Genomic DNA, 22,570 nt, shown 5'->3' on the forward strand with positions numbered 1-22,570 from the left:
CTATGGGCAACTGACTGCACTCAGACCGAAGGGGGCTGAATAATTACGCACACCCCACTTTGCAGTTATTGGTTTGTAAAAAAATGTTTGGAATAATGTATGATTTTCGTTCCACTTCCCACGTGTACACCACTTTGTATTGGTCTTTCACGTGGAATTCCAATAAAATTGATTCATGTTTGTGGCAGTAATATGACAAAATATATATACTCTCTCTCTCTCTCTCTCTCTCTCTCTCTCTCTCTCTCTCTATATATATATATATATGTATAAATATAATTTTATTTTCTTTAATATGGACAACCACATATATATAATTAGTTTTTACGGTAATATCTATATCTATATCTATATATATCTATATATATATATATATATATATATATGTATATATATATATATATATATATATGTGTATATATAAATATATATATATATATATATATATATATATATATATATATATACTGTATCTTGTGACGTTTAGAGGGGTCGCAGCCAGCACGCAGTACACAGTATAAAACAAAAGTCTGTTTATTTGCAGCAGTAACATAAACAGCTTTGCTTCAGCATAACTTGGAAAGTAAATAGAAGCTTACCTCAGCTTTGTAGTCCGTAGAAGTAGTAAAAGTCCAGCTTATACAAATACAGTTCCTTTCCTTAGGCCAAAGCCATACAAACATCAATGCAAAGTATGGTTGGCTTTCAGCAATGTCTCCAAACACACTTGTCAGGAGCTAAGCAGCACACATGCTCCTCCACATCATCTCCACCCAGACTGCATGTGAACAGCTACTTGTATGCAAATTGTTCAGCTCCACAGAAAACCAGGTGTGTACCTTGGCGGAATGGGAAGACCCGCCCTTCCTTCCCTCCCATTCCAGGAGTCCGGCCCTGGAACTAAACAACTGGCTTGCTGCCAAACAATACCCGGACTCCATTCCAGGCACACATATGGTTCTTACAGGTTCTCAAATAGTGGGGAAACATACCTAACATCCAGCACCCAGCCCCGATGACCCCTATATATATGTATAATTTTTTTTATTATAGACTGCCACACATATATAATTAGTTTTTACTGTATATTTTTTTAACATACATGTTTTAACTCACACATATATAATTAATTTTTATAATTTTTTTTAATAGGTAAAATATCGTTAATTAACAAGCGTGTGCATTACAATGCAAGAAATCTAAAGCAGCTACCTCTTCTTCTTTTAAATGTGCAACGTGACTGTGAAAGCTCTACTAGAGTCATTTTATCTCAGGCGATTATGAAAAGGGAGAGACTAACCTGAATCACCTGACCTCCACTGTACACTCAGATGGACCGTTGTATTATAAAATATAAATATATACACATATATTTAATTATAGACAATCACACATTTTTAACATACATGTATTTTATTTATAGCATGTATGCACGTATAAAACAAAGGGTGTTACGACTCGTAATTACAGACACAATGCAGAATTCCGACTCGTTATTGGATTCGAATTGAAACTGTGATTCAATCCGTAATTTTGATTACGGTCAAATTAAAAGAGCATGAAGTCGTAATTGAAACAACTTGAAGTTGTAACTGGTCCGTTCTGAGCATTACTGTTTGTAGGTGACAACCAGTGAGACATGGCCCTCCTCCTGGTTTTGCTTATGTTTCAGGAGCTGAGTCCTTGGGATGATATTAGCTTTCTTGATTTGAGGCTTGGCCTTTAGAGGACTATATTCTTGTTTTAACCACTTCTGGACGTAGCTAATTGAAATCTATGCAGTGTTTGCAACCTGTTATCCCTGCCAGGGTGTATATTTCAATGACCCTGTAATAACTGTGAGCCAATCACATTTGCTCATAGTGGTCACAGGGTCAGGAGCCAATGAAATTGGCTCATGAATGGCTTATGGATGTGTTTGGAATGGAAATAGTCATACCTAAGGTACGTGAGATGGTTTATTAGTTTGTGGTACATAGGGATTGTAGGTTGCTATCCCTGATGTACGGTATATGTGGTATACAGAGAGTTGACTCTCAGTGTGAGAGTATCTTACATTTAGTTTGATTGCAGGAAGGAAGGTAATGACATTCCTCTGGGATTGAAGAGGGTCCTCCTGCAAATTTCAAAGATCATATTTAACCCCTTAAATTGAAGATAGGAGTTTGTAGCAGCATGGTAGTTCTATTGTACTGATACTACACACACTGCTAAAGACCTCATAAGTTTATTTTCTGTTCAGGTTTGCTTTAACTATGACAAGCATATGCTTATGGAATATGCAAACATAATTTCTACTAACACAGATAAAGCCCCATTGATTTGTGTCTTAAGTATAAGATCCTTTTTATCTCTTTACATTTATATCAAATATTGCTTGCAACTATGCAAGGGTGTAACTAGACTTAATAGGGCCCCCCCTGCAAAAATGATGGCATGGGGCCCCCTTGGTTCCAGGAAACCCTTGAGGGTCACATGATTGGGAGCTGGCAAATGGCTGCAGAGAGTGTTCTGCTGTGAAGCAGCGTCTAGAAGCAGGAAAAAAAAAGAACGGGAGTTTTTTTATTAATTGGCTGAACTTGTGGTTGGGGAGAGGGAGTAAGAGGGGCCCCCAAAGCCTCTGGGGACCCCTTGCAATGACAGGGGGCGCTGGGGTGATTGCTAAGCTCATGTGACTATGTCTGCTTTAAGTCCTTATTCTAGAGCTTCCAGTGGTGCCAATGCTGTACCAAGCTCCTGAAAGAGTCTGCTGTGACTAAACGAATCATCAGATTTTGGATACCGCCTTAAAGGATACATCCAAGCACTATAAAAATAAAAAAAAAATCCACTTACCTGGGGCTTCCTTTAGCCCTGCTAGGCATTCTGTGCCCTCGCCGCAGCTCCACTCCATGCTGGTGGTCCGGGGTCCCCTCCAGGGCAAGATCCCAACTGCGCATGCACGAGCGGCTCTCAGCGCTGCACTGACTTCATTGGGACTGCACTGCGCAGTACAGTCCGGATGACGTCAGCGCAACCAGTGAGCTGCACACTGGAGCGCAGAAAAAGCCGACCCAGAGGCCAACCTGGCGAGGTCAGCTTCTCCACCAGAGGGGACCGGGAGCCACTGGAGCTGCGGTGAGGGGACAGGACGGATGCCGGGAGCTGGAAGAAGCCCCAAGTAAGTGGATTTTTTATTTTTACATTGCTTGGACCTTCCCTTTAAACATTGTACTGTTTTAATGCCTTTCTTGAATATAAGATTGCTTTTATAGGAAAGATTTAAAAAAGTGTATGCACTACATGATGCATTTTGTTTTCTTTTTCTCAACAATAAATTTTTATTGAACAGATAATAAATGCAGCATAATACCGATCCAAATCAGCCTATAAGCTGTCAGTAGATGTTACAGTGAGACAGAACACAAGGTAAAAGTCAAAGAACCTATGTGAGTGATCCAAGGCACCCATATGGCTTCATATTGATCTTCCTTCTCTTCTAGGGAGGAGTTAATCTATCGATCCAGTAATATTCATGAATCGTATGCCTCAAAATTGGGGCAGGCATATCAGAGGTCTTCTACTCCTTGGCTATAAAAGCTTTAGAGGCATTGCAAAAGTAAATTAATAATTTCTTACTTAGTTTAGGGAGAAGAGGATCAGCTTTATTAAATAGTGCGACCCATGGATTGGGAGATACGTCTATTCCTAGCACAGAAGATGCTAGGTGAAAGCATACCACCCAGAAACCCTGCACCACAGGACATTCCCACCAACAGTGAGCCTGATCCGATGGGACCCCACAGCCTTTGAATCAGAGTTCCGAAGGCAGTATAAATCAATATGAATCATAAAGTATCTTGTACCCTCTTTCTTTAATCAGGCTGTTTCTGGAGGATTTAGCTAGAACCAAAAAGATAGATTCCTATTCCTTAAATGACCACATTTTCTGGAGCCTATCTTGCCACTTCAGCATTGCGGGAGAAAATTCTTCCAGGCATTGGTACCATATCTCATAATAAGACAATGAGACCAGCTGCGGTATATGCCTGTAATAATGAATTTCATTTTTAATAGGTGGTGGAGATTGCTCAAGTCCCTCCCGCACACAACTCTGGACAAAGTACCTGACCCGTAGGTACCTAAAAAAAATAATGAGAGTGAAGGCCATATTTAGCCTGTAAAGCAGGCCAGGGTAGCGTAACACCATCAGGAGCGATATCTCTGAGTTTAATTGGACCCAAAGAGAGCCAATTCATCCATGAGGAAAGCTCAAGTCCAGTGGGGAAATCTGTATTCAAAAGGAGGAATTCCCCTAAGGAGCGATTCCAAAATTACTGTTAGGCGTTGTGACATGTTCAGCTGTGGACGCTTGGTCCAGAGCAGTGAAGGCTGGGGAAATGGGACTACAAGAGCCACCTCTTGATCAGCCCATCGTGTTGAGCCGCAGAGCTGCGCACTGAGGACCACTGGGCTAACTGCACCAGACGGGAAGCATAAAATGTAGGAGCCTAGTTTATCTGCCCCTAGTTTTGTCCATAGCTAGGTAATGGTAGCTAATTCTGGTTCCCCGCACAAAGGAACCTCATGAAGTGTGATTTAAGTTTTTTCATGTCAGAAAGAAAGACTCTTATGGGAAGGGCTCAAAAAAGGTATGAGATCTTAGGATTCATCTTCAGGGCATTTATCCTTTTTTGATGATGTACTTTTGGGTAAACAGTCGATGTGGATTTATAGGCTAAATACGGTCGAGCCTTATGGCTTTAATTCCGATTTAAATTTAACCCCCTTCTTGCGACAGATAGCATATAAGTAAAACACCTGATAAGAGGCAGATAGTGGATGTAATAAAGAGGAGAAAAAATATGTGAAGCATTCAATTCCCTAAAACACTAAAAACGGACACCTCCCGCTTAGATATTAAAGAATGCCCAAAATAATAAACAAAATAGTTAATCTAAAATCCTCATGTCATAGATTGATGGATTAATGGGGAAATGGGTAGAAGCAGGGAGTACAAATGGAAGTATGAGTGGATTAGGGATGAGAAAGGAAGAAATGAAAATGCAACGCTATTATTAAAATCATCCATTAGATGGCAGCAGAGCAAAACGCAAAATGGCAATTATAATATAAAATGTTATTTTGTGATTAATGTAACTGCTATTGAACGAAGGATCAATTACATGGTGTTAGACGTAAAAGTATTAATGAGTGAGGAACACAGAAAGTAGTGGAATAAAACAACTGCTTTCTTTCATGAACTTGGCAAGAGCTGTCTGAATCAATAAAGTTGAACAAGAGATGACATCACTATGGAGGTGTGAGTCATACTAGGAAGGGACTCACTTCTGCTATAACGAGGCGAACACTGTGCCCTGTAGCCATGCCCTGAGGAAGCGCCATGTGACGCGAAACGTCGGTGGGAGGAGCCTATCGCCACATCACACGTACTCAGCGTTCCCCGCTGCCCACAACATCACAGCCAGATAGCGCCCGCTAGCCGTACCTTGGCAATGCCAGGCAAAGCAGAGGCGCCCTCTATGCCTACCATACGTACATGATCTTGCAGTATCCAAAGCTGACATGGTTAGTCAGCTCGCAGGCAGTGCATAGAGACTATTGCATGCTAAAGCCTGACTGTAGTGCGAGATATGTCCAGCTGACCTCCCTAGACCTGTAGATGGGATTGGCCTGCACCTCACCCCTCCGTGCAAAGTATAGATGTTAACAGTTGGAGTGGAGTGGACCAGAGAGTGACATAAGCCTGATGATCCATTGCAGCAGCGGATGGGCTCGTGGAAAACTGGAGAGGAGTGGAGTGGAGTGGTGAAGCTGAGCTATCTTAAGCCTTGGGACACTGCAAGTATTAAAAAAGATTAAAGTATGCATAAGATGATCTATGGGAGAACTTGCCCCACTTAACAACATTGTGGCTTGCACCCTTCTATCCCGACTAACGCTTGCTTGCTGCACTTTGCTCTCTAACACAGGACTTATCCCCAATAGGGGGAGGCAGCTGCTGTATGCATGGTGCAGGGTGGTGTGTGAGTTGTGGGTGGACTGGGCTTGTGCGCATGGAGCAGAAGAGTCTAAGACAGACTCCGTGCACACAAGCCTAGAGTATTGATCTAGGGGAAATGTGGGATGGCTCCTTGGTTTTATTGTTCTAATTTCTGCGCAGAAATAGGTTTTTAATACTGTCTGTAGTTTGGTCGTAAAAGGTGTATACCGGCAGTTCTATATGTTTAATAAAGAATCACTTATACAACCGAGAGGTACTAGGTGTATATGGCCAATTTTGTGCAATAACTCTCTATATATTTATCCTGCCTGTTAAAGAGATGTTATAGGAATCTCATTCCCTATGGAGGCTATGCAGTTCGGTCAAAATAGGTATATAATTAGCTGCGTAGAGTTGTTTAATGAAGGAAGTGAGAATCACCTCTAAATATTTCAGGCCCTTGGTCTGGATTTTAAATTTAAAAGTGGAAGCCAAAGCCCAAAAGCCATGGCCTCCGACTTGGTTTTGTTAATGTTAAAGCCCAACATTGAGCAAAACTCCTCAATCAGAAGGAACAAGGAGGGCAATCATGAGGTGTGAGGGCTAGAGGTGGTAAAGACCGTATCGTCTGCAAACATAGCTGCCTTAAAATACTCCCCTCCAACCCTCACACCCGAAACATTGTTGGAGGCCCTGACCATAAGAGCCAAGGGCTCAATGCATAAATCAAAGAGAAGTAAAGAGAGAGGGAACCCCTGCCTAGTTCCATTTCCAATCGGGAATGCGCTCGAGATAAGGCCCATATTGCAGACAGACACTGTATTCATATAGAGACTGCGGATGCCATTAAGGAATTCACCTCTGATCCCAAACTTCTGCAGGACCAAACACAGGTAATGCCAGACCAGTTGACTCTATTGAAGGCCTTCTTTGCATCCAACGATTGGAGCAGAGAAGGCCCTCGAGCCTGTCTCATAACTTCCACAAGTCTAACCATCCTTCTGACATTGTCTGTAGTTTTTCTTCCCATGATGAACCCTGTTTGATCAGAATTATAATAACCTTTGGTACCAGGGAGTTCAACCTGTTGGCCAGTATCTTTAGAGGCCTTTTTTTCTTGGGATTTTTAATAAATATTCAGTTATCTGGATTGATATTTGAATAGTACACCCTTTATTAGTTTGTGGGACAACAACATCCTTTCAAAAGTACCTTTGATTTAGCGGTCTACACAGAGGGATCATAATTTAAGGTGTTAGTTTGGGCATACTGATTTATGCTTCTGAGTTGGAAACATCAAAATTAAGTTAATATTTTATCACTATTGTTTTGTCTTTTAAAAATGTTTTTACAGCTTACAACTCTGAGAGGAGCAGTCTTAGAAGATTCAGTGCCTTCAACAGCAAGACATGGTTCACCGCGGGGTCTTCCTCACAAAGAAATCCTTGAATATATAATACCAGAGCTTAATCTTCAGTGCCTTCGGCACGCTCTGAGCTCACCAAAAGTTCCAGATCAATTGCTGAAGCTAGATGAACAAGAGGTATGTACTAGTTAGTTAAAATAACCTACTGTGGCATAAGAGTTTGCATGTGAATAAAATAATTGTAACAATTAACAATGTATGAACTGAACTACAGACTCCTCCAAAGACACATCAGCCAACACACCTAATGTTGACTACAATTGTTGACTACAATGACAGTCAAAACCCCCCCATTTTTTCAAATACAAAGATGCAGTCATAAAAACGTTTGCATACTTCTGGGTGTACATCTTATCTGTCTTCAATAGCACAAGTCAAGACAAGACACAGAACATTTATATTGTGCTTTTCTCCTGGCGGACTCAAAGCGCCAGAGCTGCAGCCACTAGGGTATGCTTTATAGGCAGTAGCAGTGTTAGGGAGTCTTGCCCAAGATCTCCTCACTGAATAGGTGCTGGCCTACTGAACAGGAAGAGTTGAGATTCAAACTCTGGTCTCCTGTGTCAGAGGCAGAGCTCTTAACCAGTACACTATCCAGCCCCTGGTTATTTAAGTCTGCCGATAACTATCACCTCAGCCGACAATCAGGCATGTGTACGGCAGCTGGCGACCCCCAATCCACAAGTGATCCGATCCCCCTCAAAATAAAAGCTAATAAAACTCACCAACAGCCCTGGCCTTTATTGCAAGAGTAGGAGGTGGTGGCCCATGGTGGAAAATCCCACCTACTCTGGCTCAGTCCACTCCTGGTCCTCAGTATCAGCAGAGTAAGGGCAGCAGTGGTGCTTTAGGTAGAGCATCACAACCTCCAGTGCCATGTCTCCTATTCTGTCTCCACTGCATTGGTCCACTGTCTATGTCGTGGCACTCCTGCACTATTATGTGATTACATGCGACAAGCAGGCGATTGAGACATGAAGAGAGTGGGTAGCTGCTGTGGAAGACAAACAAGAGGCACAATGATTGAAGAAGTACGATGTTTTATATCAAGCACCACTCTACTGAGTACCAATGCTGGGGGAACACAGGAGGGGGCCCCTAGGGAATGGAGGGAGGAAAGAATTTGGATACCCTTCCCATCAGGTATAACATGTTTAAAGGGTGGCAGGGGCGGGGGCTGGTGGACACACACAAACATTTAATGGGGAATTAAAGGCTACCTAATTCTATATCAGGAGTAAAGGGCACAAAGGCTACCCAGGCCCACTTATTACTGAGGCACCAAGTCACTCTGGTCTCCCAGCCAGCTCCAGCATTTTGCTCACTTTAGAGCCTTTTCTCTATAGGACTTCAGACAGATCAATGTTACTAATGCCACCCATTACACTTCTATCACCACACACATTACTAGGGTAAGCATGCATTGCTATGGTAACATATGTTACCCTACACATTACCATAGCTACGTGCCAGTCATTGGCGCTATTTGTCGGTGGCCTGTGCCCCTGATATGGCTGAGGGTGCCCCTGATATCGTATAGTGGAGTGCCCTACATGGGTGCCCGAATATAATGTTAAACACGGTCGCCGTTCGCTCCATACGGCGGCCGCCATGTTGTGGGTGGTGCTCTTGCGTGCTCTCGCGCCATCAGGGCTTCCGACATGCTTTGCGGCTGTCTGTCCGCTGCCCCCTGCACAATCACAAGTGGAGCAGCACCTGGCAGGGGGCGTGGGATGCCAGTGTAAAGGAAGGGGGCTGGAGAGAGCATGGTAGCTCCGCCCCTGCACGCATATGCGCCATTTGGCCTACGGAACACCTGCACATGGCGCCACCCTGGCGTCCTGCTGCCACCCACCAGATCCGGCCGGTTTCCACCATTGACCCCACCGCCGACAGCCACAGTCTCTCTCTCTGGCCTGCCACCACCAGATTCGGCCCCAGCCCGGCCAGCACAGCCACAGGCCGCCTCACCACCCTGGGACAAGGTGCTTTAGCCTGCAAGTCAGATGCCAGAAGCAGAAACTTCACATACAGTAAGTAATTGACAGCCAGCCAGCAACTGCAAGTGGTGGGGGGTTGGGGAAGAGTGAGGCCAGCCACAGGTGCCCCCTCTCTCTCTCTCTCCTCTCTGTCCTCCTCTCTCTCCTCTGTCCCTCTCTCTCTCTCTCCCTCTCCTCTCTTTCCCCTCTCTCTCTGCCCCCCCCCCTCTCTCTCCTCTCTGCCCCCCCCTCTCTCCCCCCCTCTCTCTCCTCCCCCTCTCTCTCTCTCTCCTCTCTGCCACCCCGTTTCTCTCCCTCTCCCTCTCTCTTTTTCCTCTCTGTCCCCCTCTCTCTCTCCTCTGTCCCCCTCTCTCTCTCCTCTGTCTTCCTCTCTCTCTCTTCTCTCTGTCCCCCCTCTCTCTTCTCTCTGCCCCCCCCCCTCTCTCTCTCTTCTCTCTGCCCCCCCTTTCTCTCTCTTCTCTCTGTCCCTCTCTCTCTCTCTCCTCTCTGTTCCCCCTCTCTCTTCTCTCTATCCCCCCTCTCTCTCTTCTCTCTGCCCCCCTCTCTCTCTTCTCTCTGTCTCTCTCTCTCTCTCTTCTCTCTGCCGCCCTCTCTCTTCTCTCTGCCCCCCCCTCTCTTCTCTCTGTCCCCTCTCTCTCTTTTCTCTCTGCCCCCCCCCCCTCTTTTCTCTCTGTCCCCCACTCTCTCTCTTCCCTCTGTCGTCCCCCTCTCTCTTCTCTCGTCGTCCCCCTCTCTCTTTTCTCTCTGCCCCCCCCCCTTTCTCTTTTCTCTCTGTCTACCCCTCTCTTCTCTTTGTCTTTCTCTCTCTCTCTCTCTCTCTCTCTCTCTCTCTCTCTCTCTCTTTCTCTCTCTCTCCTTTCTCTTTCTTCTCTCTCTCTTTCCTCTCTCTCTCTCTTTCCTCTCTCTCTCTCACCCCTCTTTCATCTCTCTTTCCTCTCCCCTCATTCCTCTCTCTCTCTCCCCCCCTCTTTCCTCTTTCTCTCTCCAAATCCAAATCCAAAAGAGCTTTATTGGCAGCCACCTAGGGACAGCCAGCCACCACACCCTTCAACGTCAGCTGCTACCGCCACCACCCAAATGCCGTCATCCCAGAGATCACCAGTATGGCAATATTTTTGTGCCTCAGATTACAGCAATGCCATCTGTACTCTCTGCCACAAAAAACTGAGTTGTGGAAAAAGCAACACCCACCTAGGGACATCAGCCTTACAAAGGCACTTGATCAATAGGCACAAACACCAATGGGATGAGCTCATGAGGAAAAGCAGCATGCAAACGCAAAGAAACCCTCCACCTCCTCTTCCTCCTCCAGGTGCAGCATCTTCAGCTACTTTATCCTCTGCTGCCCTTGCAACTTCACAGCCACCCTCCTCCACTCCGCCTCTCACCTTGAGCGGTTTCTGCTCTTCTGCCCACAGCAGCCAGGTATCCATTAAGGAAATCTTTGAGCGGAAGAAGCCAATGTCTGCCAGTCCCCTCCTTGCCCGGCGTCTGACAGCTGGCTTGGCAGAACTGTTAGCCCGCCAGCTGTTAGCATACAAGCTGGTGGACTCTGCGGCCTTCCGAAAATTTGTGGCGATTGGGACACCGCAATGGAAGATACCAGGCCGCAATTATTTCTCAAAAAAGGCGATAACCACACTGTACCGTGATGTTGAAAGGCAAGTGGTTTGCGGGAGGTCGGCAAACTGCTCTTACAGGATATATCACTAAAATGGATATTAGGGGGAGACTACAATGCAGTAGTTAACACTAAAGAAGATAGATCTAACATTAAAAAAAAAGATCCCACATATATATCAAAAGAAGTCTGACCAGCTTGCAAACTTTCTGCAAGACACAAAGCTTGTGGATATCTGGAGACTAATGCACCCGTATGATAGAGGCTTCACATTTTATTCCCCCCCACATGATATTTGGACAAGAATTGATTTCTTTTTGATATCAGACATAATAATATCACAGGTAATAAACTCAGAAATAGGTGATATGGTAATATCGGACCACTCCCCAATTCTCCTTAACCTCAAAGAAATAACACCCAAAGGCTCAGACATCTTATGGAGATTCCCCACCCAATTATATCATGATGAGCAGTTTGCAGCCCTCCTTAAGCAATGGTGGTTTGAGTACCAGGAAGACAATAAAGAACACAGAACAGAACCTAAACTTTTTTGGGAGACTGCTAAACCTGTCTTAAAGAGACTCTGTAACAATTTTTTCAGCCTTAGTTCTTCTATCCTATGAGTTCCTATGCCTGTTCTAATGTGCTGGGGCTTACTGCAGTCTTTCCTAACTGCACTGTCTCTGTAATAAATCAATGTATCTTTCCTCTGTCCTGTTTGTCGGGCTAAAGCTTGATTGTGTGGAATGTGCAGGGCTGCTTGTGATTGGTAGAAGCGATACACACCCTCTGCAGGCCCCCTGCATACTATGAATGACTCATACACTATGCTTAGCTGAGCCTATTAGAAGCTGGTTAGTTTGTTTGTAAACATTGCCTAAAACTGTTAATTACAAGCCAGGATTGCAGCAGAGAGTGGCAGAAACAGCACAGAGGGGCACAGGAGAAAATAAGGAATAGAATGGTATGCTTTTTAGTGTAAGAATATTAGAGTACAGATTCTCTTTAAAGGGAAGAATCATTGCATACATGGCCCATAAAAAGAAAGAAGCAAATATTAAGTACTTAGAGGCGGTCAAAAGTGTTAGAGCTGCCTTGGTTCATTTCCAAGCCCACCCCAATCCTGAAACAAAGCTTCAATGGGTTAAAAAAAAATAGAAGTAGACACATGGCTTAAAAATAAAGAAACCATAGCTGGTGATTATAGTAAAATCAGATATAGGAGGTTCGGGAACAAAATGGGTAAACTACTGAGTAATCTAATTAAAGGGCCTAGACAATCCACTACAGTCACAAGTCTGAAAGACAAACGGTAAACAAATAACAGATCCTAAAAGCATATTAGGTTGCTTTCAACAATTTTATGCTGAACTATATGATGATCATAACCCACCTAACAGTACTAACATTAAACCACTTTTAAAAGACCTAAAATTACCAAGTCTCTCTGAAGAAGACCTGCTTACCTTAAAGAAGTATCTCAGACAGAAATAGTCGAGGTTATTAAAAATTTAGCTAACCACAAAACTCCAGGACCCGATGGTCTATCAGCAGAATTCTTTAAAATACTTCGAGAGGAGATAACTCTTCCATTGCAGAAAATGTTTAATACTATACTATTAGATGGAAACATGCCTAGATCGGATAAAATGGCCCATATAAAACTAATACCAAAACCCGGAAAAGACCTTACTGATCCGGCAGCATATCGGCCTATATCCCTAATCAATCAAGATATCAAAATATTGACAAAGATTATGGCCGATAGGCTGGCGGATCTTATGCATAAACTAATAAGCCCCACACAGGCTGGTTTCATTAAAAATAGATCGGCTGCCATGAACCTGCGTAAGGTAATTACAGTAATGGATCACTCTAAAGGTGCCCATACACTCGTCAGATTGGCAGCAGATAGATAAGAAATGCATCTGATGATCTATCTGATGCGTTTTTAGAACATTTTTTTACCAGGATAGAATTCCAATAGATTTCAGTTTGAAATCTATTGAAATTCGATCTGATGGTATTTTTTTGCCATCAGATTTCCATTAACCTCCTTGGCGGTATGAAAAATACCGCCAGGAGGGAGCGCAGCAGTTTTTTTAAATTTTTTTTTTTTTTTATCATGTAGCGAGCCGAGGGCTCGCTACATGATAGCCGCTGCTGAGCGGCATCCCCCCGCCCGCTTCGATCGCCTTCGGCGATCTCCGATCAGGAAATCCCGTTCATAGAACGGGATTTCCTGGAGGGCTTCCCCCGTCGCCATGGCGACGGGGCGGGATGACGTCACCGACGTCACTGACGTCGGGACGTCATTGGGAGTCCCGGGCCACCCCTCGGCGCTGCCTGGCACTGATTGGCCAGGCAGCGCTGGGGTCTGGGGGGGGCCGCGCGCCGCAGCAGATAGCGGCGATCGGGCGGGGGCCGGCGGCGATCAGAGTGCTGGCGCAGCTAGCAAAGTGCTAGCTGCGTCCAGCAAAAAAAAAATTATGAAAATCGGCCCAGCAGGGCCTGAGCGGCACCCTCCGGCGGCTTACCCCGTGTCACACACGGGGTTACCGCCAAGAAGGTTAAGGCCAATGCAAAATGATAAGCAATCTCATCAGATCGACCTAAATTTTCCATCCTGCCAGTTCGACAGAAAACCATCGAAATCGATCGAAATCGGCCATCGATCGGTCGATTGGCCAACCGATTTTCAATCGATCAATCGATCAATCGATCTGGATCGATCGGTCGGCCAGAAAATCGGCTCAGTGTATGGGCCCCTTTAATCTTATCCATTGACTAGCAAGCAATATGCGATATTGCTATTAGATGCAGAAAAAGCATTTGACAATGTAAGATGGGATTGGCTGACAGCAGCCCTTCATCAGATGAACTTTCGGGGATCCTTCTGTAATCTTATACGGGCCATTCATGACGGACCATCTGCACAAATCAGCAGTAGCGTCCCTACCATAGGGCGGCAGGGGGCGCCCCGCACCGGGTGTCGGGCGCCCCAGGGGGTGTCATCAGGCCTCCCACAGAGGCCTGTGCAATGTGCAGGACAGGAGGGGGAAGCAGCATGGAAAGGAGGGGTGGCGGGGAAAGCGGCGGGGAGGGGGGCCGGACCCCCCACCTCCCTCACCTGGGTCCCCTCCTTTTGGCGCTTCCCCCTCCTAATTAGTAGCAGCGGGCACGGGCAGCAGCGGGCAAGAGGACTTACTCACCTCCTTCCTGCGTTCCAGGCGATGGCAAATAGCGTCATCGTCACGTGACGCTGGTCTCCGCCTTCTCCACCGCTCACTGTGCTTCCTGATTGGCGGAAGCACAGTGAGTGACAGAGAAGTCAGAGACCAGCGTCGCGTGAGGATGACGCTATGCGCCATCGCCAGGAGCAGGTGAGTAAGTCTTCTTCGCCGCTCCTGCCCGCTGCTGCTAATTAGGAGGGGGAAGCGCCAGAAGGAGGGGACCCAGGTGAGGGAGGTGGGGGGTCCGGCCCCCCTCCCCGCCACCCCTCCTTCCAGGATTTCCTCACACTGGGGGCAACTAAACTAGCTATTCTGGGGGCAATTATACTAGCTATTCTGGGGGCAACTGTACTGGCTATACTGGGGGCAACTAAACTAGCTATACTGGGGGCAGCTATACTGGGGGGCAGCTATACTAGCTATACTGGGGGCAGCTATACTAGCTATACTGGGGGCAACTAAACTAGCTATACTGGGGGCAGCTATACTGGGGGGCAGCTATACTAGCTATACTGGGGGCAGCTATACTAGCTATACTGGGGGCAACTAAACTAGCTATACTGGGGGCAGCTTAGCTATACTAGCTATACTGGGGGCAGCTATACTAGCTATACTGGGGGCAGCTATACTGGGGGCAGCTATACTAGCTATACTGGGGGCAGCTATACTGGGGGCAACTATACTAGCTATATTGGGGGCAGCTATACTGGGGGCAGCTATACTAGCTATACTGGGGGCAGCTATACTAGCTATACTGGGGGCAGCTATACTGGGGGCAGCTATACTGGGGGGCAGCTATAGTAGCTATACTGGGGGCAGCTATACTGGGGGCAGCTATACTAGCTATACTGGGCGCAGCTATACTGGGGGCAGCTATACTAGCTATACTGGGCGCAGCTATACTGGGGGGCAGCTATACTAGCTATACTGGGGGCAGCTATACTGGGGGCAACTATACTAGCTATACTGGGGCAGCTATACTAGCTATACTGGGGGCAGCTATACTAGCTATACTGGGGGCAGCTATACTAGCTATACTGGGGGCAGCTATACTAGCTATACTGGGGGCAGCTATACTGGGGGCAGATATACTAGCTATACTGGGGGCAGCTATACTAGCTATACTGGGGGCAGCTATACAGGGGGCAAATATACTAGCTATACAGGGGGCAACTATACTAGCTATACTGGGGGCAACTATACTAGCTATACTGGGGGGCAGCTATACTAGCTATACTGGGGCAACTATACTAGCTATACTGGGGGGCAGCTATACTAGCTATACTGGGGGCAGCTATACTAGCTATACTGGGGGCAGCTATACTAGCTATACTGGGGGCAGCTATACTAGCTATACTGGGGGCAACTAAACTAGCTTTACTGGAAGCAGCTATACTAGCTATACTGGGGGCAGCTATACTAGCTATACTGGGGGCAGCTATACAGGGGGCAAATATACTAGCTGTACAGGGGGCAAATTTACTAGCTATACTGGGGGCAACTATACTAGCTATACTGGAGGGCAGCTGTACGGGGGCCACTATACTAGCTACACTGGGGGCAGCAACACTACCTACATTGGGGAATGCAGCTATGCTGCCTATCCTGGGGGCAACTATACTAGCTATATTGGGGCAACTATACTACCTTCACTGGGGGCAACTAGCTACCTATACAGGGGGCAACTGCTAGCTACCTATACTGGGGGCAGTGGCAGCACCGGGGGGGGGGGGTGCTTTGGGTGCTGAAGCACCCCTTAAAATTCTCCAAGCACCCACCAGCGTGAACTGACTTTCGGCATCTAATAGATGCCGTATCAGTTCACCGCAGCGGCAGAGCAGGGCTATAGTAAAATGTCCGAAGCCCTGCTCTGGAGACTTTGGGAGTTGCTGGCTGCAGAGGATCGTGGGAGCTGCGCACTGGACGGAGGCCAGAACAGGAGCTCTGCTGCAGGTGAGTAAATGGTTTTTTTTTTAAAATTTATATTAGCAAGCCAGGGGTAGCGTTTATGTTCTGGCCAGGTCTGCTACACGATTGAAGTGTTTTGTGGACAGGTCTGCCACACGATTGCATGTATTTTCTGGTCAAATCTGCTACATGATTGCATGTATTTTCTGGGCAAATCTGCCGACATGATTGCATGTATTTTCTGGGCAAATCTGCCGACATGATTGCATGTATTTTCTGGGCAAATCTGCCGACATGATTGCATGTATTTTCTGGGCAAATCTGCCGACATGATTGCATGTATTTTCTGGGCAAATCTGCCGACATGATTGAACGTATTCTCTGGGCAAATCTGCAGACATGATTGCATGTATTTTCTGGGCAAATCTGCCGACATGATTGAACGTATTCTCTGGGCAAATCTGCACACATTACGTGTATTTTCTTCAGAAAACCTGCACAATTATGTGAATTTTCTGGGGAAAGGGTCACCAAAACTTGGGTCGACTGTCTTTGCATTGCACTTTTAAAGGGAACCCGAGGTGAGAATAATATTGAGGCTGCCATATTTATCTCCTTTTAAGCAATACCAGTTGCCTGGCTGCCGTGCTGGTCCTCTGCTTCTAATTCTTTCAACCACAGACCCTGAACAAGCATGCTTGTTTCTGGTGTGATTCAGTTCACTACTGCAGCCAAATAGATTAGCAGGGCAACTAGTATTGTTTAAAAGGAAATAAATATGGCAGCCTCCATATCACTCTCACCCGGGTTCACGTCAAATTACAGTTAGCTCCGCCCTCATCCGGTCATGGCCACGCCCATTTTTTGCAGCGTGCCGCATGTTATGGCGCCACCCATTTTTTGCCCCTTTACTTTTTTTTTGGGGGGGGGGGGGGGGTCTTATAATACCCAGCACCGGGTGTCAAATGCCCTAGGTACGCCACTGCAAATCAGTATTCCTTGGTTTTTGTCTACCAAATTTGAATTAAAGAAGGGAACACGTCAAGGTTGCCCCTTGTCCCCCCTACTATTTAACCTAGCCTTAGAGCCCATGATACGTACCTTACAACAACACATCACTGGGATACCCATAGGACAGGAAGTAGTAAAACAAGCCATCTTTGCAGATGACATGTTGCTATCTATGGCCAAACCACAAGAAGAGCTAGATCTTGTAATAGATATAATCGCACACTTTGGTAAATTCAGTGGATTCAAAATTAATATAAGCAAAAGTGAGCTCCTGTGCCTCTCATCTTGCTCTAATCTGCCGCAAACCATGAAAAATACACAGATAAAAATCAAGCAAAGAGTTAAATACTTGGGAATTACACTTAACAGAGACCCTAATACACTATATGAGCTTAATTATAACCCTCTCATTAAAGGAATTAAGGATCTACTAGAAAGATGGGAATCCCTACCGATTAATCTTATGGGCAGAGCTGCTATAATTAGGTCGGTATGCTTTGGAAAACTCCTATATCCCTTACAGACAATACCGCTACTCTTAAAACATAAAGACATCAAACTATTGGTAAAGGCCTTTAATACATTTTTATGGAAAAAACGTAAAGTAAGAATTGCATATGCGAAACTGAGACTACCAAAGGATTGGGGTGGGCTTGGACTACCTAATATTAGATCTTATAACTTAGCTTGCCTCTTCCGACACATCAGAGACTGGGAGAGACAATCTAGTGTCTACTCCAACTTCACTCTAGAGAAAGCCTTTACAGAACCTTGGTCGCTAATGGCAATTCTGCATACATCATACAGAAAATTGCCCAAAAGATTAAAGCAATGCAGAATGGTACTAGACACATGGGCAACAGGGAAACAAATATGCAAATTACATAATCAACCATGCCAGTTAACAAAATATATGCCACTATGGGGACACCCAGGTTTCCCACCCAGCATCACACATACGGGCTTTATAGCATGGGAAAACAGAGGAATAACAAAATTGGGACAAATATGGTCCTTCCGCAGTAAAAGATGGTTCACATTTTCTGAACTAAGAGCACTCTATAATATCCCTAGATCCCACTTCCTGTATTATGCACAACTTAAATCCTATATATCAAACATATTGGGCAAGGTGGAAGGTGCCATGAATCCGAACTCTTTTGACAGATTCTTGAATCCACTGACTTTAAAGATGCCGCTTTCCGATATTCAAAGGAAAATAGAGACTATATCTGTAGAAAAACTAGCTAAACAAAACTTTAAACAGTGGACGAAAGACATTCAAGATGCTGATCTAAATAACAAAATCCTAGAAGGAAATAAAATTTTGCGTTCTCTAATTATAGACGAGACATGGAGAGAATCCCATCTGAAAATGATACACAGAGCAAAATATGCATTTATTATCAAATATCAAAACCCACCAGTAGGCTACCATCCACATTGCCCTAAATGTCTATCAGAAAATGCTAACATGTTTCATTGTCTATGGGAATGCCCACATATAAAAGGCTTTTGGGGAAAAACCCAAAAATATATAGCACAGCTGTGCAAATATACAATAGAACTGTCCCCACAACTATGCCTATTCAATTATAACACTCCAGGAGAAAGCCAAAGGACAATGTCTATACCATCTTTAGCACATATTGTCATAATTGCTGCCCGTAAAGTCATCTACAACAAGTGGATATATCACAGTATACCATCTGTATGGGATGTGAAACAAGAACTACTACATATGCTGCATATAGACAAAGTAGAAACACAACAAAATATGGAAAAAAAAGAGTAAACGCTTCTTTAAAGTGTGGAAGAACTTTATTTCTTACTCTTTTTCTACAAAGGAAATTCAAGACTTTATGAAACCATTTCAATATACATCATGGTATGCTGAGAGAGATTTACTGGGCACTCTAGGTAAACTAAAAATCTAACAATTAGCTAAAGTTACAACTTCTCCTTCTATTGTATATCTGAGATAAATTAAGGCAAAAACTGAGCTAGATGAACATAGAGATTATCTATCTAGATATTGTTATGCATATATAGATATTAAAATCAGAGACGGTGACAGAGGGAGGGAGGGGTGGGTTTAGGCAGAAGGGGAGGCGGGGAGGGGGGGGGGAATACAGACTTTGGCTTTATCTCTTAATTGGGTCCTTAGACATCCGGAATATGTGAAATGTCCTATGGACTCAGTAATGCCTCTTCCATTAAATTGATTTTGGACTCCTGAGGGAGAATTGTTAAAGTCTAAAAACTCAATAAAAAAGTTTATTAAAAAAAGAAAGGCAAGTGGTGTCATCTCTGGCAAAAATTGTTAGGTCAAGGGTCCATCTGACCAAGGATGCCTGGTCTGCAAAGCACTGTCAGGGCAGGTACATTACTTATACGACACATTGGGTCAACCTGGTGACCGCTGGCAAGCATGGAGTATGTGGCTGTGCAGCAGACTCACTAGTGACACCTCCATGGCTTGCAGGCAGGCCTGCTGCCACCTCCTCTCCTTCTCCTCCTACTCCTCCTGCTACATCCTCTTTGCTGTCATTCTCCTCCTCCGCAGCTGAGTGCTACTCTACTGCTGCGTTCTCCTTTCAAACTGCACACCCTCAGCTCCCCAGGGCCTATGCCGCATGCCAGGTACGACTGTGTCACTACATCTTGGACATGTCTTGCCTCAAATCTAAGAGTCACACCAGAGCAGCACTCCTGGCCGCTCTGAACAAACAGGTGGATCAGTGGATGACCCTGCACCAACTGGAAATTGGCAACGTGGTGTGTGACAATGGCAGCAATTTCATTTCGGCTTTGAATTTGGGCAGGTTGACACGTGCCCTGCATAGCACATGTGCTGAATCTTATAATACAAAGGTTTGTGTGTAAGTTCCCAGGCTTACAGGAGGTCCTGAGGCAGTCCAGGAAGGTGTGTGGGCATTTCAGGCATTACTACACGGCAATGGCGCGCTTGTCCGATATTCAGCGGAGAAACGACTTGCCGGTGAGGCGCTTGATTTGCGATAGCCCGACTCGCTGGAATTCAACGCTCCTCATGTTTTACCGCCTGCTACAACATGACAGCGAGAATCTGTACAACTACGGTGAAAGGTCAGGCTCTGGGGAGCTGGGGATTTTCTGTCCGAAGTACTGGACACTCATGCGTAATGCCTGCAGGCTCATGCGTCCATTTGAGGAGGTGACGAACCTGGTGAGTTGCAGTGAAGGTGCCATCAACTACCTGATTCCATATGCTTTCTTCCTTGAGCATGCCATGCATAGAGTGGTGTAGAGGAGCATTAACAGGAAAAGAAGGAAGATTTGTTTGAAACATCACCAGAACCAGATGTGTCTTCAACACCTGCGGTATCACAGAGGAGGGGGGAGGAGGAGGAGTCGTGTGGGGAGGAGAAGTCAGAGGAGGAAGGTGGCTTTGAGGAGGAGGCGGAAGAACAACCACAGCAGGCATCACAGGGGGCTTGTGCTGCTCAAATTTCCCGTGGTATTGTTTGTGGCTGGGGGGAGGAGGAGAACTTACCTGATATCACTGAGGAAGAGCAAGAGGAAATAACTAGTAGGTCGGCATCCAACTTTGTGCAGATGGGGTCTTTCATGCTGTCCAGCTTGTTGAGGGACCCTCGTATGAAAAAACTCAAAGGGAATGACCTGTGCTGGGGGGCAACACTACTAGACCCTCAAGATTTTACCAAATAACCACAAGGCTGAAAGGATGCAGTCTTTGCAACACAATTTGGGAAGTATGCTTTACAGTGCTTTTAAGGGTGATGTCACAATGAAAAAAGGTGCCAGTAATCCTCTTCTCCTCCCATGTCCACGCAGGCAAGAACAGGACGCTCTAGCGATTTGATGGTGACATGCATACTTTCCTTAGTCTAACGCATCGCCTCAGCCCTTTGGGATTCACGCTCCAACAACGCCTCGACCGGCAGGTGTTATAAACTGTTCTTATCACCTTGCTTCGACACCATCGTCTCACAGACTGTGAGATCACTTGACTCTTCACACAGCACACAGGAGATAGACTTTCTCAGGCTTCTTCAATGTTTACGTTATTTATTCAAGTCACAGAAAGTCAGATAGATACAGTCATCATATCCTAGCTATGCCAATCTTCATGTTGCGTTACAAGCTCGTGATGAGACTCCCTGCTGAAGTCTATCAGGTACCTTCTTCCTAACTACGTTACACTAAACTACCTATGTACAGCATACATTATATCAGATTACAGAAAGGAAGAACATGCTTAGAGGTCCCAGTCGGCCTTGCGAGCTAGTGCGGAAGGAAGAAGCAGAAGTGAGCTCTCATAGCTCCCTCAGCCTTTAATACCGACTAGGAAAGAGTTAAATATGACATCATCTTCGCCACCCCCTAGACCAGATTATTGGTGGACCCACTCGTGGTGTCATCATACACACCTACTTGATTAATAATCAATGAGGCATTTGACCCATATGCAGGAACGTGGATGTTTAGTAAATATGGCCAATGTTTTCTGTTCCTGTGGTGTAGTGTTAAGGTCAGAGTAGTCCGATGGCCTTCTTTTAGGAACATGTTCTCAGTATCTGCGTGTATCCTCTGCTACACGCAGACCCTGAGATGCCTCTGCCTGCATCACAAAACCTCTATTTATTTTAAAGGCATACACTGCGGACAAGCCTTTTACATAAAACTCAGGCCAAGTAACTGAGGCCTACTTAAATTATAACAATCCCCCCTAAAACGGCTTGACCCGCAGATCCCAGCGTCTGAACCTCCCAGTACCTGGTTTCTTTTCTTTTATGTTTTACTTTTCGATGTTCGTGCTCACACAACTTCTCTGCTCTAGGCGATTACCCCTGGAAGAGAGAGAGCAAGACCTCTTGGTCTTCCTGTAACCAGGCTCTCTGGGGAGGCCCTACTTCTAAGTCCCTCTATACCACATACTCAGCATTTGCGTCACTTACGTATCACTCACAAACTTGCATGACCACAGAAAAGTGAAACTCGTTTGGTTGTTACTCAAGGGAGCAGTGCCAGGTGCCTTCTAAAAGAACGCCTTTATACAATCAGCTCCATCACAGGTACTACTAAACCTATACCCGTAACCCTGTATATCCCTTAATTTGAAAATATCGGTTCAGGAGATTGTTTATGAGGCACCAATCTCTGGACCAGGTTAATTTGTTTTACGTAATTTTAACACGCAACCTCACCTGGATAATGATGCCTAAAGTTGTCATCCCCATCCAGACGACCAGTGGGTGTAGAAAGAACTTTGGAACTGCAGAGGCCCAGTCCGAGTGTCCCTGGAACATCACCGGAACCTTTGTCCACCAGGTCAGACTGGCACTCACCTGCTCATTTTTGTGTTCTACCTCGTTAAGATCA

General features: G+C 45.3%; 1 protein-coding gene across 1 annotated transcript in view; it reads left to right on the forward strand.

Moving 5' to 3' along the window:
* LOC137504805 (signal-induced proliferation-associated 1-like protein 2) overlaps positions 1-22,570 on the forward strand; it is a 161,410-nt gene that overhangs the window by 60,568 nt on the left and 78,272 nt on the right. Inside the window, exon 3 of the mRNA XM_068233396.1 lies at positions 7,338-7,526. Coding sequence (XP_068089497.1) covers positions 7,338-7,526 — 189 coding nt within the window. The remainder of the gene's footprint in view (positions 1-7,337; positions 7,527-22,570) is intronic.

This window comes from Hyperolius riggenbachi, chromosome 4 (genome assembly GCF_040937935.1).
Source record: "Hyperolius riggenbachi isolate aHypRig1 chromosome 4, aHypRig1.pri, whole genome shotgun sequence".
In the NCBI taxonomy this organism is placed as follows: Eukaryota; Metazoa; Chordata; class Amphibia; order Anura; family Hyperoliidae; genus Hyperolius; species Hyperolius riggenbachi.